The 17,252-nt window shown below is 40.2% G+C and overlaps 1 protein-coding gene across 2 annotated transcripts; it reads left to right on the forward strand.

Moving 5' to 3' along the window:
• Window positions 1–11,508: 11,508 nt before the first annotated feature.
• sat1.L (spermidine/spermine N1-acetyltransferase 1 L homeolog) lies at window positions 11,509–15,609 on the forward strand. 2 transcript variants are annotated; one of them, XM_041581034.1, is made up of 6 exons: window positions 11,509–11,986; window positions 12,552–12,603; window positions 12,824–12,907; window positions 13,941–14,042; window positions 14,346–14,399; window positions 15,119–15,335. In XM_041581034.1, the coding sequence occupies exons 1-6, from the start codon at window positions 11,921–11,923 to the stop codon at window positions 15,172–15,174; spliced, it is 414 nt and encodes a 137-aa protein (XP_041436968.1). In that variant the 5' UTR covers window positions 11,509–11,920; the 3' UTR covers window positions 15,175–15,335.
• Window positions 15,610–17,252: the final 1,643 nt, after the last annotated feature.

Raw genomic sequence — 17,252 nt, forward strand, 5'->3', positions numbered from 1 at the left:
TAAATCTCTGTACAGGTTATGAGTAAATTTAGGGGCTGAATTCTGCTTAGTACAGAGGAATGCCATAAAGCAGGGCAGGACTGTTGCTTACAATGGGGATCAGATAGGATCTGTGCAGCCCCTGGGACAGAATGTTCTGTTATACAGATAGCTAGAATCTCAGCTGCCATAAAGCAGGGCAGGACTGCTGCTTCCAATGGGGATCAGATAGGATCTGTGCAGCCACTGGGACAGAATGCTACTAAAAATTAACTTTTCAGCCTTAAAGTCTGCTGCTTGAACTGGGCTGCAGAATATACACCGCTGAGGCAGAATGATTTCAATAAGGCAGTTACAATAATATGTATAGGTGATTAAAACACAATCTCCAAAAGTCTGTGAATATATTCCCTATCAAATGTACAACCACTTTTAACCCCCCTAGTGACCTCTTTTTTATCTATCCTCTCTAAGATTTAACTGTTTCTGCCTTTGAAATTCCTCAGCCCTTGTCTCTCTGCTATGCTGCATTTTGTCTCCTTTCTCTGTCTACAAAACGAATCATTCTGTCAGAAGGTGCATTTTAGTAGAAACGCTTAGAAACAACTATGCTATGTAGCAGCACAACATACCTCAGCTGTAACAGAAAGGACAGACCTTTGGGTTGGGAAAGCATGACCCCTCTGGCCCTGTGTAATTAACAAACTGCCCGGGCAGGGCAGAGTAGAACGCATCACAGGGGTTAAACTACAGCCCACCCCTCCACTCGCATCAACTAGCCTGGGCTGCAGCAGGGGAAGCATCGGATCGGCAGTGACAGGACCACATCTCGCGAGAACAGGAAATAGCAGAGCAGCTGGTGGTGAGAGAACCCGTACACTCGTACAGCTTGGTTAAGTTTGGCTGTGACTGCCCTTTGCTTATCCTGCTCCAACGACCAGCGCCCTCCGCATTGTGTGCTCTTGTGGTTGACTCACAAGCATCCGCCTCACTGAAGGGAAAGTGATGAATTAGGCAGACACGCCCATTCGCCTCAACGTTGCACTGCCCAGAAAGAAATGGTCCCTGCCGGCTGCAAATTCTACTGAGGAACAGACCCCAGCCGGGCCCCCTGTACCCCCGGGCCCCCCCGCGACTGCGGGGTCTGCTTCCTCGGTAGTTACGCCACTGACACCATCGTTGTTATCTATTTCCAAGTGTACAGGCGAACAGAAGGTCACGCAACCCTACCCAATTCAAAGTTATGGGACCCTAAAGTTCTAGACTTTCTCATCTTGCCCACAAAGAGGAGCTATCCGCACCATTCGGAACGACAGAGAATTCATTCCAACTCCGAACCACTTGACACTTTATAACTTTCTGACCTCAACTATCTGCTTTGCGTCCTTCCACTCTCCAACCATGGACAAATTCCTTGGTCATTCTGCCACTAAGCCACATAAACAATCGATATCAACAGTCACAAAAACTATTCAAGAGGCTGACTCGACTGACTCCGAACCTGAATCAGCCATGGATAAATCTTTGGGCCACCCCATCTCTAAACCACAGAGGCAGGTGAAAGCAAAAATCAAGAAAGCAGCCCTGGAAAATGACCCTACCGACTCAAAGCCGGAATCAAATCAAGCGGAAGAATTGATGAAAATATTGGGCCCATGGCTGGATCAAAGGTTGGACACTATAAAAGAATCGGTGGCAGCAGTACTCCAACAACTCACTAACCAAAATCAAAGGATGACAGACGCTGAACAGAGGATTTCCACACTAGAAGATGAGCTAGAGAAAACACAACAATTGACTGACACACAGCAGAGGGAAATCACAATCTTGGCCGATAAAGTCGATGATCTCGAAAATAGAAGCAGGAGAAACAATCTCCGTATAGTCGGCATACCGGAATCAATCAAAGGCAACGAGCTAGATCTGTTTTTACGCTCTACTCTTCCAACCCTCATACAAATGGAGGAAGCTCATTCTCATTTCCTAATCGAAAGATTCCATAGAATCGGTCCATCACCGCCTGCTGATGCCAAGAGACCGAGACAGGTCATATTTAAGCTCCTCAACTATGCTGACAAAATTAACATCCTCTCTGCTTATAGAAAAGCGAAAACCATTTCATACGACTCTAACCGCATATTGATTTTTCAGGACTTCTCTGCTTCTGTCACTGCAAAAAGGAAGGAATTCTCTCCAATCTGCACTACCCTTTTCAACTCTGGATACAGATTTTCCCTATTATTCCCAGCGAAACTCAAAATCATTGACAAAGACAATGGGAAACCTCTGTTTTTTGAAAATCCGCTACTGGCCAAAGAATATTACGAAAACAAATGTAGAGCCACCAGGGACACTTGATCTGACCGCTTGAGTACTGTTCTTTATGCCCTATGCGGATGGAAACCACGTATCACTCGCTGCAGTACTTCTGTCTACCGTGGACTATGTTCCGCGTGACTACACATATTCAACCTTTGGGACCATTCTCCTCTCCATGAACGAATTATCACGACCAGACTGTACTGCTATGGGCAAGATGTGAATTGTTTCTTTTTCAATGTTTTTCTATATTTTCTTGATTATTATGTTTTTTCATAGGTTAAATAGTTACTGTTTATGTCAGCTCACCATACCCTTTACTACGAATCTAATGTATACATTTTGGTTCCCTCTCCGATCCTATGAGATTTTTATTACAGGATTTCGGTCTGCTCGCTGGGACAGACCTCTCCTGACATACACTCATATCCCACAAATAATTCACTTCAAAATGGGAATAGGTTAGACCATGCAATCTACACATATGATAGTTCCCGACACCATTCCGTACAAACCAATTGACCGTTTTAAGATAGTCTCTTGGAATGTGGGGGGCTTGAACTCCCCAATTAAAAGGCGGAAGGTGCTAGATAGATTACACAGGGAAAAAGCTCATATAGTGCTTTTACAAGAGACACACTGGAAACGTACTGATACCCGAACACTCCATGATAAATGGATACAGACAACACTAGATGCCTCTTATAAAACCAAATCTAGAGGGGTAGCGATATTACTCAGCAAAAGCCTACACTGTCATGTTGTACGAACCTATAAGGACAAAAATGGTAGATTCCTGCTCGTAGACTTAGACATTGCGGGTACCAAATATACAATAATGAATATCTATGCACCTAATGATACTAACAAATCTTTTTTTACAGATGTGCTTCAAAAATTGACTTCCTGGGAGGCCTCAAACCTTATATTGGGTGGCGACTTCAATGCAGTTTGGGATGATTTCATGGATAAATCAGGCAAGCCTACCACACACTCTCATAACAGAGCAAAACCTATACATACAACATGTGATACTCTATTACTCTGTGACATTTACAGACATGTTCACCCTACAACTAAAGACTACACTTTCTATTCAGGTGTCCATGGCACACACTCTAGAATTGATTATCTTTTCTTATCACAGACCTTACTACCCATGTTGTACACAGCCAACATCAGTAACATAGATATTTCGGATCATGCACTGATCTCCATCACTTTAAAATTGCCTACGCCCCAACCTTTTACCTATAACTGGAGATACCCAACGTATCTGTGCACTAGTGAGGACTTCCAGGCCTTTCTTAAAACAAGTTGGGCTAACTATTTAGATGACAACATAGATCATTGGGACAACCCACAGCTTTTATGGGCGGCAGCAAAGCCGGTATTGAGAGGACAGATTATCTCTTATCTGATTAAACAACGGCACAATTATAATGTAAAATACAGCTTTCTGCAGAAACAACTCAACACTCATTACAAGGCTTTTAAGAGAACTAATACCCAAGAAGATAAAAATAAATACAAAGAAACAAAAGAGCTTTTCGATATTTTATTAACGGAAAAAGCACATAAGTCGATTTGCCATACTGCTAACAAATTTTATCGTTATGGTAATAAATCAGGGAAATTATTGGCACAAATTGCTAAAAGACGGAACCATAACGCATATATACAAAAACTTAAGACTAATACTGGATGGACACATGACACAAAACAAATTAAAGACATAATGGCAGAACACTTTCAAAAGTTTTATGAGTCCTCTTCAGATGATCCGCTGGATGGTGTAGAGTTTCTGCGGGAAGCTGGTCTCCATAAACTGACAGTTCAGGATCGTGAAATATTAGATGCCCCTATAACAGAAGGTGAAATCTCACATGCCATCTCACAATTAAAAAATGGGAAAACACCGGGTCCTGACGGCTTCTCAGCAGAATTCTATAAACACCTGTCACCAGATATAACACCCATTCTATCTAAGTTATTTAATGACACTTTGCAAGGCACTCCCCTCTGGCATGAAGCCAATGTAGCTAGAATAATACTGATTCCCAAGGAAGGCCGGGATCTGACGAATCCTACCTCATATAGACCGATCTCCTTGCTTAATCAGGATCTCAAAATATTAACCAAAATTATGGCGGATAGATTACAGCAGATATTACCCTCCATACTTACCGAACATCAAGTGGGCTTCATTAAGCATCGTCATCCAGTCCAAGCAATCAGGAAATTAATAGCAGCAATTTACCATAGTAACCTAGAAAAAAGAAAACACGGAATGTTAATAAATCTAGACGCAGATAAAGCTTTCGATAGGATATCACATGCGCACATACGTCGCCTACTTAAATTTCAACATTTCGGCATTCAAATCTTTAACTTATATAAAACATTATACTTCTCACCTGTTACATTCCTAACTGTCAACAACACTAACTCTGATAGATTTGTAATTGGCAGGGGCACCCGCCAGGGATGCCCGCTCTCGCCTCTTTTCTTTAACATCGCCATAGACCCACTGTTGCGTCATATATTGAATGATCAACAATTACAGGGGATACAAATCGGTCACGTGAATCTTAAAGTGACAGCTTTTGCCGATGATATTTTACTTTTTGTCAACCGTCCACAAACAGAAATACCTGTCCTTTTGAAAATTATACAGAGGTTTGGTACCATTGCAGGTTTTCAAATCAATTTAGACAAATCAGCTGCTCTCCAACTGCACCATACAAAAAACACAGATTGGCCGTCACACTTCCCTTTTAAAAAAACAAAACAAAACATTAAATATTTGGGAATTAGATTCCCCTCACATTATAAAGATCTCTACTCCTTAAACATACGGAAGATAATTGATGTTATACAACGGGAAACATTATAATGGAAACATATTACCCTATCTTTCCTGGGCAGAATACATTTTATTAAAATGATCCTATTCCCTAAACTTTTATACCCACTACAGATGCTACCTTACTATATCAAACCGACAGATCAAAAAAGACTAAACCAAATATTTCGATCTTTCATTTGGAATAAAAGACGCTCACGTATCGGTCTCTTTAAACTACAGCAACCCAAAAATCTAGGGGGTCTTAACTTCCCCGATATTAAAGCCTATAACGAAGCGGCCCTTCTTCGTTACGCAGGGGACTGGATTCTCAATAGAGACCTCTACACGACAGTCACTCTAGATCAATATCAATCAGATAATTGCTCCCTCAACCATCTACTACACACACCTTTTCAGAACATTCCATTTCGAATCAGAGACAACCCATTATTCTTGGACACGTACAAAGCCTGGCACTCGGTCAGGAAACGACATAGTATTTCACCTTATGTTTCCCCTTATCTATCGTGGATAGACAACAAAAATTTCCTTCCGGGACTACGAAATCCCGTTCTCTACCAATGGAGTACAAATGGCTTACATAACATCCATGATTTACTCGATAATACCTATTCCATACTCTCTTTACATAAACTTACAGACAAGTTTCCATTTATAAGTACTCATATATACCTCAGTTTGCAGATCATTCACTTTGCAACTGCAACGCTACGACTTCTGACGCACAACGACAAAAATAACGTTCTCAACCAAATCTGGAAAAGCAGAAATAAGAAACTCACAACCTCACACATTTACCAAACTATCAAACCATTAATAGACGTAGGTAACGTAGATAAACCCAACTTTAACTGGATTGCAGACATACCTAATGCCACAGAATCGGACATACTGAAACAACACTGCAAAATTATGACTCTACTTCCGGCAAGCAGATATCAAGAAATGTCGCTGCAACTTTTACATAATTCATATCTCACCCCAGTTAGACGATTTAAAATGGGTAATCTCTCCTCCGATAACTGTTTGAGATGCCACGCTCCTAAAGCGGACTTAATACACACCATGTGGTCATGTTCTTTGATACAACCCTTTTGGGAGGAGGTCATTTCATATGGTGCACAGATGATAGGGAAACCTCTCCAAATACACATAAACTGGGCTTTGTTCAGTAACACTACATCATTTACTCAATTTGCGAAACCCGATAACCACCTATTGGGTAGACTGGCTGCGGGAGCCAGGAAAGCCATTCTACAACAGTGGCTAAACACTGACCCCCCGCCACTAGCGTTGGTGAAACAAAAATTGCACCATATTTTTCACATGGACTGGTTGGAAACCACGACCAGGAAAGAACATAATACACACAAATTTTTCACAATTTGGTCAACTTACATAACGCACCTCCCGCAACATATCAAATGTCTTACAGTTTATACCTTTAGACACACATCTTGGTATGACATGGAATCTCTGGCAAATCATCCTTTGATCGTGGAATCATCCCGATACTTAACAACCATGCTACAGGATCAGTCGCACCCTGATACAGCGCCTACCAGGAATCAACTGATTAACAGACTATTGACCTCTTACCTAAACCCTCCCCCATAGGATCCATTTCACGTATCATTTCTGTAATTGAGCTGACTGTTTTGAAAATTGTTTGAATGTTCTATATTTGTTAACGTAATCACTGTATTGTCTGCTTTACGAAAACATTTAAGATTATTTCTTGTGATTTTACTTTCTCACTCACAATAAAAAAACAAGTTTTAAAAAAAATTACTTTACCTTGAAAAAATATTCATCCTGCAAAGTTAAACTCAATGCTCCAGAATGCTATGCTATGGAATGTTGCAATGACATTGGTCAAATAGGCTCTATACTCAGCATTGGCTGGTAAATAAACTGATCGGGTTCAGTGCACATGGTTTTTCTTTTACAATAATGCCCAGTGGTGGATTAATGAGATGTGAGGCCCCTTAGGCTACACTTTCCACAGGCCCAACTTCTAGGCTACTCCCAAAAGTTTAGAAATATAGAATTAATCAGGGTCACTAATGCGCCTGGAGACATAAAGGGTCCATGATCTAGCTTTTTTCAATTATTATTTGTATATTATTTTTTATATTTCTTTTGATCTGTGTTGCCAAGCCTGGGTCCAGTCTTGACTGGGTCTGTTCCAGGCCCAACAGCACAGATAAAGATACCACTTTTGAAAGAAAAAATAAATAAATAAAGTTTATAATTAAAAAAAGCTAGATGGCCCCCTAATCACTGTGGGCCCTTAGGCTATAGTTTAGGGTAGCCTGTTCATTAATCCACCCATAACAATGCCCTGCTTAGTAGTCTTTTGATGCTATGGAATGGAATAAACAGATGGCACTGAATTTCGGCACGTTTGAATTCATTAGACACACATAATATCCTGCTGAGTAGTTCTATGGTACATTGAAATAGTGTACACTGATGGGCCAGATGTGACGGTGTGTACTTTTTGGGGGATAAACAGATGGCTCAATAGGTCTATATGTTGTCCTTTACCACAATGTCTAGCTGAGGAGTTTTGCAATACCTCTAAATAGTGTCACCTAATTGGCCATTTGCCAGACTTGTGATTTTGGGATAAACTGATAGCAGAATTAACTCAGTGTCTTTGAAAACCCATAGATAAATGTTTTTGTTGGATTTGGTCATACTCTATGGGCAGCTGGAATCAGATTAGACAAACTGAATGGCAGATCATTTTGTGCATGAATAACGCACAAACGTTCTCTTTTATGTAACTTTCAGCATAGTGAGTTATCTTTAGTATGTTATATCCTGCAACCTCTCAATTGGTCTTCTTTATGTGGTCACAGTCACTATTTCTTTGTGCACTATTTCTTCATCCAAACCACTGCCTGGTTACTAGGGTAAAGTGGACCTTAGCAACCAGCTTACAATTAATACAAAATACAAAATGAACATCAAGCACAGAATGTTTTATAAAAAACATGGCAAGATGGCCTTTGTATTGTACAGTTATTTATATATTTTTTGGTAAAAATTATTTGACTTCGGTAAATAAAAAGCAGGTTAATTTCAAGGCAATATCTTTATTTTGTTATGTTAAGATTCTCCCTATTCCTCTACCAGTTTGTCATTTGAATTAGCCCCTGCTTGGGCTAGCTATCCTAGCAAGCAGATAGCAGCCAAAATGGCAGACCGGAGAGGTGCAAAACAAAAGTGAAGGCCAAAGGAATAACCTACAGTGCAGTCCACCTTTCAGGAAAATAAACTGTGAATTTCTTTTTGGCAGTTGCATAATAGAGCAGAAGTAGTTTGGAGAAAAATTTGTGGGCAATTTCACTTGTAGGTGAACTAGTCTCTTGCGCTAGCAGATGTTCACAGTAGTGCCTTACTCTAGGGGGCAGATTTATCAAGGGTCAAATTTCGAAGTGCAAAAAACTTCGAAATTCGACCATCGAAATGCATTACTTCGATATTCCAAGTAGAAGTTTTTTTAATTGAATTTGGCCATATTCGGTCGAAGTCAAATCGTTCGATCGTACGATGAAATCCTTCCAATCAAATGATTCGAACGATTCAATCGAACTAACGAACGATTTTACTTTGACTTCTAAAAACTTAGACAAATGTTGCTTATAGGTTCTAGGAGGTCCCCATAGGCTAACATAGCAATTCGGCAGGTTTAAGGTGGCGAAGTCGAACTTTTTTAACGAGACAGTACTTCAATTTTCAAAGTCGAACTCTTTACTTCGAATCAAAGTCGAAGTTGAATTTAGGCCTATTCGATGGTCAAAGTACCCAAAAATTAGTTTGGAATTCAAAGTTTTTAAATTCGAAAATTCACTTCGACCCTTAGTAAATGTGCCCCTAGAAGTCTAATCACTTGATTGTACTTATACTGTCAGGGTTCTAACCCTCCTTGTTTCCTTTTCAGAGCCTTTGGCTACTTCTACTAACTACTCTGATCCTGCCTCTCAATCCCAGATCTTTCCTCACACTAACTTCTCCTACGGAAGCCTACCTCCACCTCAGTCTCCCTGGCCAACTACTGAACTGTCAGAGATTAAATATTAATTATATTTTAGTTTGAATCAAGTACAAGCTACTGTTTTATTTTATAGAGAAAAATGAAATCATTTTTAAAAATTTGGATTCTTTGATTATAATGGAGTCTATGGGAGGTGGCCTTTCTGTGATTAGGAACTTTCTGGATAACAGATCCCATACCTGTATATTGCCCTTCAGCTATTATAAAATGGATACTCCACCCAATGCTAGATGCTTTAGTATAATAAAGGAAGACGTACTTTAAAAGCAACTTTCAGTTATATGGTAATGAAATACACTCAATGGTTTCAAAGCCATTTGTAAATGTCATTGTTATTGGAAACTTACTTAGGGGGTACTATTATTTTCATTACACACAGACACACACACAAAAGGGATTTTGGGTGGAGATCCACTTTAAAGGAAAACTATAGCTCCAAACAATGTAGGTCTCTATAAAAATATATTGCAGAACACATACAGTATGTAAAACCCTGCTTCATGTAAATAAACCATTTTAGTAGTATGTGCCATTGGGTAATCCTAAATAGAAAACTGCCATTTTAAAAAATAAGATTGTAGGATTCACGATGCACACAAACAATGTTAGGTCACATGAGCCAATTAATGGACAACGTTCAGTCTTTTGCTTCCACATTCTTCCTGTTACAGTTAGTTATTTCTGGTCAGGTGATCTGAGGCAGCACAAATAGCATCACAAAATGGTGGTTCAAGGTAAGCGATGTAAAAGGAGATTATTTAATTAAATATATATTCTAGTTTGGTAAGATTATTTAATATGAAATTTAATATAAGATGCTTCATTCATTATGAGGGTAAAGTTTTCCTTTAAGCTAAACACAAACTACTGTAAAGTGTGGGGTTCATGGTGGTTGCCCCTGCTTGAACCTGTCTAAATGCAGCTGTCTCTGTATGAGATGAAATGCATCAACCCCAAGCATACTGCAGGTCATATGTTGATAAATAAGGCAAAAATATAGAAAAGTTAGACTGCATGATCTGAATTAATGGGCCACACAGAAAAGTCATTTTTAATATGTCTTGTGTATGAGGATGGAATAGTCACTTTTCATAGAATGCAACATTCTAACAGGAAAGAAGAATTTTATGCTCATGAGCCCCCTAAGGCTCTGGTGCAGATCCAGGGTTGTTCACCTTTGAGCTCACTTTTAGTATGATGTAGAGAGTGATTTGCAATTGGTTTTCATTTATTATTATTTGTGGTTTTTTTGAGTTATTTAGCTTTTTATTGCTAGTGGGGATCGGTGCGAATTCCAATTTGGAATTCGTGACTTCACTGTCTCCCTTAGCAACGGACTCAGGGCAGCAGCACCCGGGTCACACTAAGAAGCAGGTAAGCCAATTATTTGTTACCGGTTAATATCGGGAAAGCGGTTTGACTAATTTTGAAGTTTCAGCACAGGGCCCAGAGCACCTGGTTACAATGTAATTTTCCTACCGCACACCTGTAGTTCACCACTCCTGCAAGCTGGTGGTGCGTTCCTTCCGTTGACCCGTCGGGGATTATCCCCTTTTATTCAACCACCAAACGTCATGTTTGGTGGCTGAATAAAAGGGGATAATCCCCGACTGCACTAATCGGTGTATGTGCGGATCCGTTTTCTTTTACACCCAGAGCACCTGGGCCATGTGAATTGAACGGTGAGATCCAGAGTCCGTTATCAATTTAATTGACTTTGGGAGGAACCCGCAGATTAAGAAAGATAGATGCCCATTAAGGATACTGGATGTATATATGCACAAATTCTAGTGGGGATCGGTGATGTCCATTTGAAAGCTGGAAAGAGTCAGAAGAAGGTACTCAAAAACTATATAAAAAAAAAATAATAATGAGGACCAATTGAAAAGCTGCTTAGAATGAGCTATTATGTAACATACTAAAAGTGAGAAGCACCATTTTAAAGACTACACAAAGGTAGGGGCAGCCTGCTGATGACATGGATGCTCTAAGTCTAAGGCATGTGGGGAAGGAGCTGAGACTGGGAGTAGGAGAAGCTGATATTAAAAATAAACCATGTCTGTGAGGTGCAAAGCAGGGCGGAAGATGCACATTCCTAAGACGCAAAGCTTGGTGTGCGCCAACAAACGTGCGTCCTCGGTTGCGCGCGGTTACGCACATGCGTCCTCGGTTGCGCACGGTTACGCACATGCGTCCTCGGTTGCGCACGGTTACGCACTGCGGCGGGGGCCGAAGTGGTCGGCCGGGCTGCCCTGGGCCTGCACTGGTGCAAAATAACAAGTTGGTGAGCTACTCATAAAGCAGCTGTAGTTCAGCATGATCGCCACTAGGTGGTGACAGCACCCTACTAACGCTGAACCTCAGCGTCATTTCTGGGAAGGAACCATCCCCTCAGACGTAGCGAGTCGTCGCCATTCAGTGCGCGTTATGCAAGTGTATTTGTTTGGGGAAGGGCGGAAGGGGAGGAGCTCCGTCCCAAGATAAATAGCTGTGTACTCGGTTCCCTACTCGTCTTTCGTCGTTGAGCTTTTGTTATCACGGTGGCTGCAGCGATTGAACTCTGTCGAGTCAGGGTCCCAGACTGACTAAGGAGAGCAAGCTCCTGGGAAGCGAATGAAGAAACACGTCCTACTACTCTTCACATACAGAGGACTTGTCAGGAAAGGAAAAAAGAGCAAGAGAAGAAAATGGCCAAGTTTATCATACGATCCGCTAATGCCGGGGACTGTAAGGATATATTGCGACTCATAAAGGTGAATCGCCATCTTATTATACAGTCGGACCCCTCCTTGTAATGAAAGATATCGTTTCTCCTGTCCTGGTAACCCATAGCAACCAATTGAATTGCTTTTTTAATAAGTGGCCAATGAATGCTACGTTCTGATTGGTCGCTATAGCAAGCTTTGCCTTTGGGCTCTGGACTACAACTCCCAGAATTCCCTGAAGCCCCCTAGCAATAATTGTAGCTAATGCTGTCCCAAACTCAACTGGTAACTTGGGAGGGGGTCGTGAGAGATGTGTCAGTAACTGCAGGTGTTTCTTTTTTGGGGGGGGGGGGGGCTGGAAACCAAAAGGGAAGGAAACCGGCCTTTAAGCAGGGAGGCAAAAGACCAAGAGAAATGAGAATGTAGTGTGTTGGTATATTGTTATGCTTTCTGGAACCTTTGTGTGTGCTGACTTTCATGATAGACATTTATGTTTTTGTTTATTTTTTGTATCCAATATTTGTTCTTGTGTCTGGCACATGCTGTTCTGCAGCCATTGCACAATATCCCTTTTATTTGTGTTTCTCAATGATATAATCTTCCTGTTTTATAGGAACTGGCAAAATATGAGGAAATGGAGAACCAAGTTGTCCTAACTGAGAAAGGTAAGCCGGAATCCTAGAGGGCACAAGTCTCTGCCAAATCTGTGTGCCTGCGAGTCACTGTTTCTATTGTCCCAGTGATTGATATTTGGAGTTGCTCTGAGTCCTGGGCTGTTTGCCAAGCTGCTCCCATGAGCCTTTGCTGCGAGGCACATCTGTACACTGGGGAGCTGTTTGCTTGTCTGCTTCACACTCACGCACCATTTGTTTTGCTTTTATACAGATCTGCTTGAAGACGGATTTGGAGAACATCCATTTTACCACTGTCTTGTTGCTGAAGTGCCTAAGGAGACCGAGAGTGTCGATGGTAACGTTCTATTTTTTTTTTTTCCCTCTTGCCCCTCTTTCCCAGAATCTGAGGCATTTGTTTTGACCCTAATGTGCGCAGATGCAAACTTTGTTAAATCCTATTTTCTCTTTAATTTGTCCCAATCTTCAGGTTACAGTCTCTAGCTTCGCCATGTACATGGATGGCCCTTCCGTGTACATGGGTGGGCGGGGAGGTAACTAAAAGATCGTTACACAATAAAGTAGATGATCATGAAACGAGGTAAGGCAAACAGCCATCACTGACACATTAAAGAGGCAAACACGGTAGATCAGAAATCCATGCTCCGCTACAGAGTCTTCATGGAAGATTCTCTATTGTTGAATGGACTTAATTTTTTTTTCCCCACTATTTTAAATTTGTTTTGGACTTTTTTTTCTCATCTTCCTGGAAACCTAAATCAAGCGATACTAGCTTAAAGTCTCCATCAATGTCTTGGCTAATTTATGACGACTTCTAATGCTAACCTGATGTTTTGGTAATTTCTCCCCCTGTGCAATTGAGCTGTTCCACTTGGTAATTTTTAGTACAGATTTATCTCTGTATTTTTACTATTGAGAAATCGGTGATCCGCATGAGGGGCTGCCTGTATTGATTCTTTGTTTTTCATGTACTACAAATGGAGGAAACCATAGTGCTTGACCTGTCATACCTCTGGTTCCCATTTGTAAATGTGGAAGGTGACCTGCATCATAATCTTCTGAACTGCCGTGTAAAAGGAATGTTTTGTGTAAATGATGGGTTCTCAAGAGTGCTGGTTAAAAGTAGAACATGCTATTTACTCCAGTTCAACAACAATGCTCAAACATTTGCTTTCAAGGCTGTGATGCCAGACAAGTACAGCCTGTGAACATCTGTTTAACTAGAACTTCCAGTATGTTGCTGAGAGTTGTAGTACAACTGGGAGATCACACATTGTATATCTCAAATTTATGGTCATTAATGTTCTTGGTTGAGATTTTTTTTCTCTTGTGCATGTTCAGGACTCATTGGATGTGTTCTTTGTTTATAGGGTATACAGTTGTTGGGTTTGCAATGTACTACTTCACATATGACCCGTGGATTGGAAAATTGCTTTATCTGGAAGACTTCTTTGTGATGGATGAATTCAGAGGTAGGTCATTTGAGGCCTAGTATGAGCAGGTGGATACTTGCCTTTTAAAAGGGAAATGCATACGAGTAGCAAATACTTTGCTTTTTAAAGGGGAAATGCATATGAATAGTGGATCCTTTGCCTTTTAAAGGGGAAATACATATGAATAGTGGACCATTTGCCTTTTTAAAGGGAAGTATGTGTGTACTGTTTATCTTCCAAATGTGTGTCCATAATTTTTAAAACTGTGGTAACTTTTTCATGCAACAGCAGCACATTGGCATTAAAAGAAAATATTGCTAAGCATTGTTTTTTTTTTGTTAGGTTTTGGCATGGGATCAGAGATATTCAAGCACTTGGGTCAAGTAAGTTTTATAGTTATATGCAACATTTCTGCTGGCTGTAAGCCAGAGTATTTAAGTGCAGTTAACACGGTTGTTCTTTACTACTTACACAGTACAGTATACTTGTACCTGTTTGCCATGTGGAACAGTTTGAGTTCTTCAACTGCACACTTAGTTTTTCAGGTGTTTGTGTTATTTGCATAGTGCAATTAAAGGGATTCTATCGTGATTTTTATTTTAGCTTTTAATTTCTAAATTACATTGCAAATTCACTCTACAATATAAAATTTCATTCCTGAACCAGAAAGAGTATTTATTATTATATTGTTGGGGGAGGGTTGATATCACTCCCAACATGCAGTAGTAAAGAGAAGTTTATCAGAGCACAAGTCACATGGAAAACTGACAATATGTCTAGCTCCATGTCAGATTTCCAAATTAAATATTTAAAAAATCTGTTTGCTCTTGAGAAACGGATTTCAGTGCAGAATTCTGCTGGAGCAGCACTATTAACTTTATTTTTTTTCATGACCATACCTCTTTAAGAGTGACCTCCTTGATACTGCAGAAAGGGCTAGCTGAATATTCCTATTTATTTTTCCTGCCAGCTGCAACCATAGGCTTTACTGAAAAACTAATGCCTTTAATGAGAGCTGCTATAACTTTCCTCTACAATTTCAGATAAGATGTTAGTCTGTTTCTGGGTGCCTTTTAAATATATTCCATGCATTCTAACATCTTTGCTATTTTCAGATTGCGATGAAGTGTCGCTGCAGCAGCATGCACTTCCTGGTTGCAGAATGGAATGAGCCATCCATAAAGTTCTACAAGAGACGTGGCGCATCTGACCTTTCTACAGAAGAAGGATGGCGCCTCTTCAAAATCGATAAAGAGTACTTGTGTAAACTTGCAGCTGAAGAGTGAGAACTCTTCCAGAGGCAGCAAATATCTCAATAAAAGAATAACCTTCTTGATTGTTTGCATGTCATTATTGTAGTTTAATTGTAGAGTAGCTACTCCAAAGCTTTATTACCAGTGACATTGAAACGTGTCTCCCGATCTCCTAGCAAAACTATTGTGGCAACATTTTCCAAGAGTTCTTCAAACCTTAGTCTCCCAGTTGTCGGTATTATATGTAACTTCATTGTTGTAAGTCATTTGTGTACAATGTACACACTGGTATGTAGGTTTCTATTTGTACCATTAACCTGTTTTTATGAATTAAAAGAGCAGTATTTGTTCTACATGTTTGTATTGATCTGTCTTTCTCATTTTGCAAAGTCAGAATATAAATGAGAGCAACAGCTAGCCTGATTAGAGCGCACTTTTGTAAACTTGGGCCTCTGAACTAAAACTTAGAGCATTCTGTGGATCCTATGTTGTGGATTTTGGGAGTTTTAGCCCAGCCACATATGTGGGGATGTATCACTTGCATAAAACAAAAGTTCTGTATACTTGATTTTCTTTCTTTGAGGGGGCACTCTGGGGTGTAGTATGCATTCTGTGTAATTAAATTTCAATGGGCGAAATAGTTTGCCCGAAGATATCACACTATGGGGTAAATTTATCAAAGAGTGAAGTTCCACCACTAGAGTGAAATTCCGCAGCTCTCCATTCATTTCTATGGGATTTTGAAAGGCGTATTTATCAATGGGTGAAAGTTCACCCTTTGATAAATGCACCTATAAAAATCCCGTAGAAATGAATGGAGAGTGGCGGAATTTCACTCTAGTGGCTTAACTTCACTCTTTGATAAATATACCCCTATAAGTTAACTATGTAGAAATATCTAAACCATAGGCATGCACCTACCTCTGTTAAACAATTTTTGAATTTCCTACTGTATTCTAAGAAGTTAATTTAAATATTAAAAGTTTAATGTAGGTACTGACCATTCTGTGGGGGGCCAATGAAATACAGCTTTTTGACCCTATCACGAGGGGAGGGCTGTACAAAACATCAATTGGGGGGGATTCCTACAGGAGAAGGATAACTTGGACAGCCCTAACAAATAAAGCAAAATGGCATCTAGTGGAGGGAGCAGTACTGATGCTGCAAAATTGACTTAAGAACTGTATTGGTTTATGCTGTCTCCCAGACTTATGATTTTAGGTAGTGTGTGTGTGTGTAACAAAAGTTAGATTATGGAATATGTGATAACCAACACTGCAGTGTCCACCCTTCTGGGTAATTCAGGTAAAGAGATTTGGGCTAAAATGATGTGGGAAACAAATTTTTTTTTTTTTTTTAAACAATATTTGTTTTTCCGTGTAATGAAGTTTTTCTAATTGTGTGGGGGGGGGGGGTGTAGACCCTGGGAAAGTAACCGCCTAAAGAAAAAAAACTGACCCTACATTGCTCAGGGTATCAATGTCCACTGACCTAAATTTGGCACCAATGGTAGAATCTGAGTTATGCCCTTGAGGTAACTCGCTTTAGTGGAAATGCCATTGTCAAGTTCACAACATGTCGGTGGTGTGAAAGAAATCACACTTTGCTGAGTACTGAGAGATTTATATTAAATAAAGATCTATCAAGCCTTGTTTATTTTGCAAAAGTTTTTGAATTATTTGACTGTTTTGACCTATCAAGTTTGGTCATTGGTGCTATTTAGAAACAAATGCTCTGTAAAGCTGGGCATAGATGCAAAGATATAGTCGCACAAAAATTAGTTTTGTGTGATTTTCGGACAGTGTGGGGATTGTCCTGACATTTTTTACAGACAATGGATAACGGTCGTTTAGTCAATCGGACAGGTTAGGCGTTTTCTGACGGTTTAAGATAATATTTATGCATGTATTGCCTATGTGACCATATCAATGGGAGACTGTCGCTAGTATTTTGTGTGATTGCTGTTATGGCCAGCGCATTGTCTGATTTGTTCTTT

Source organism: Xenopus laevis, chromosome 2L (assembly GCF_017654675.1).
Source record: "Xenopus laevis strain J_2021 chromosome 2L, Xenopus_laevis_v10.1, whole genome shotgun sequence".
Taxonomy (NCBI): Eukaryota; Metazoa; Chordata; class Amphibia; order Anura; family Pipidae; genus Xenopus; species Xenopus laevis.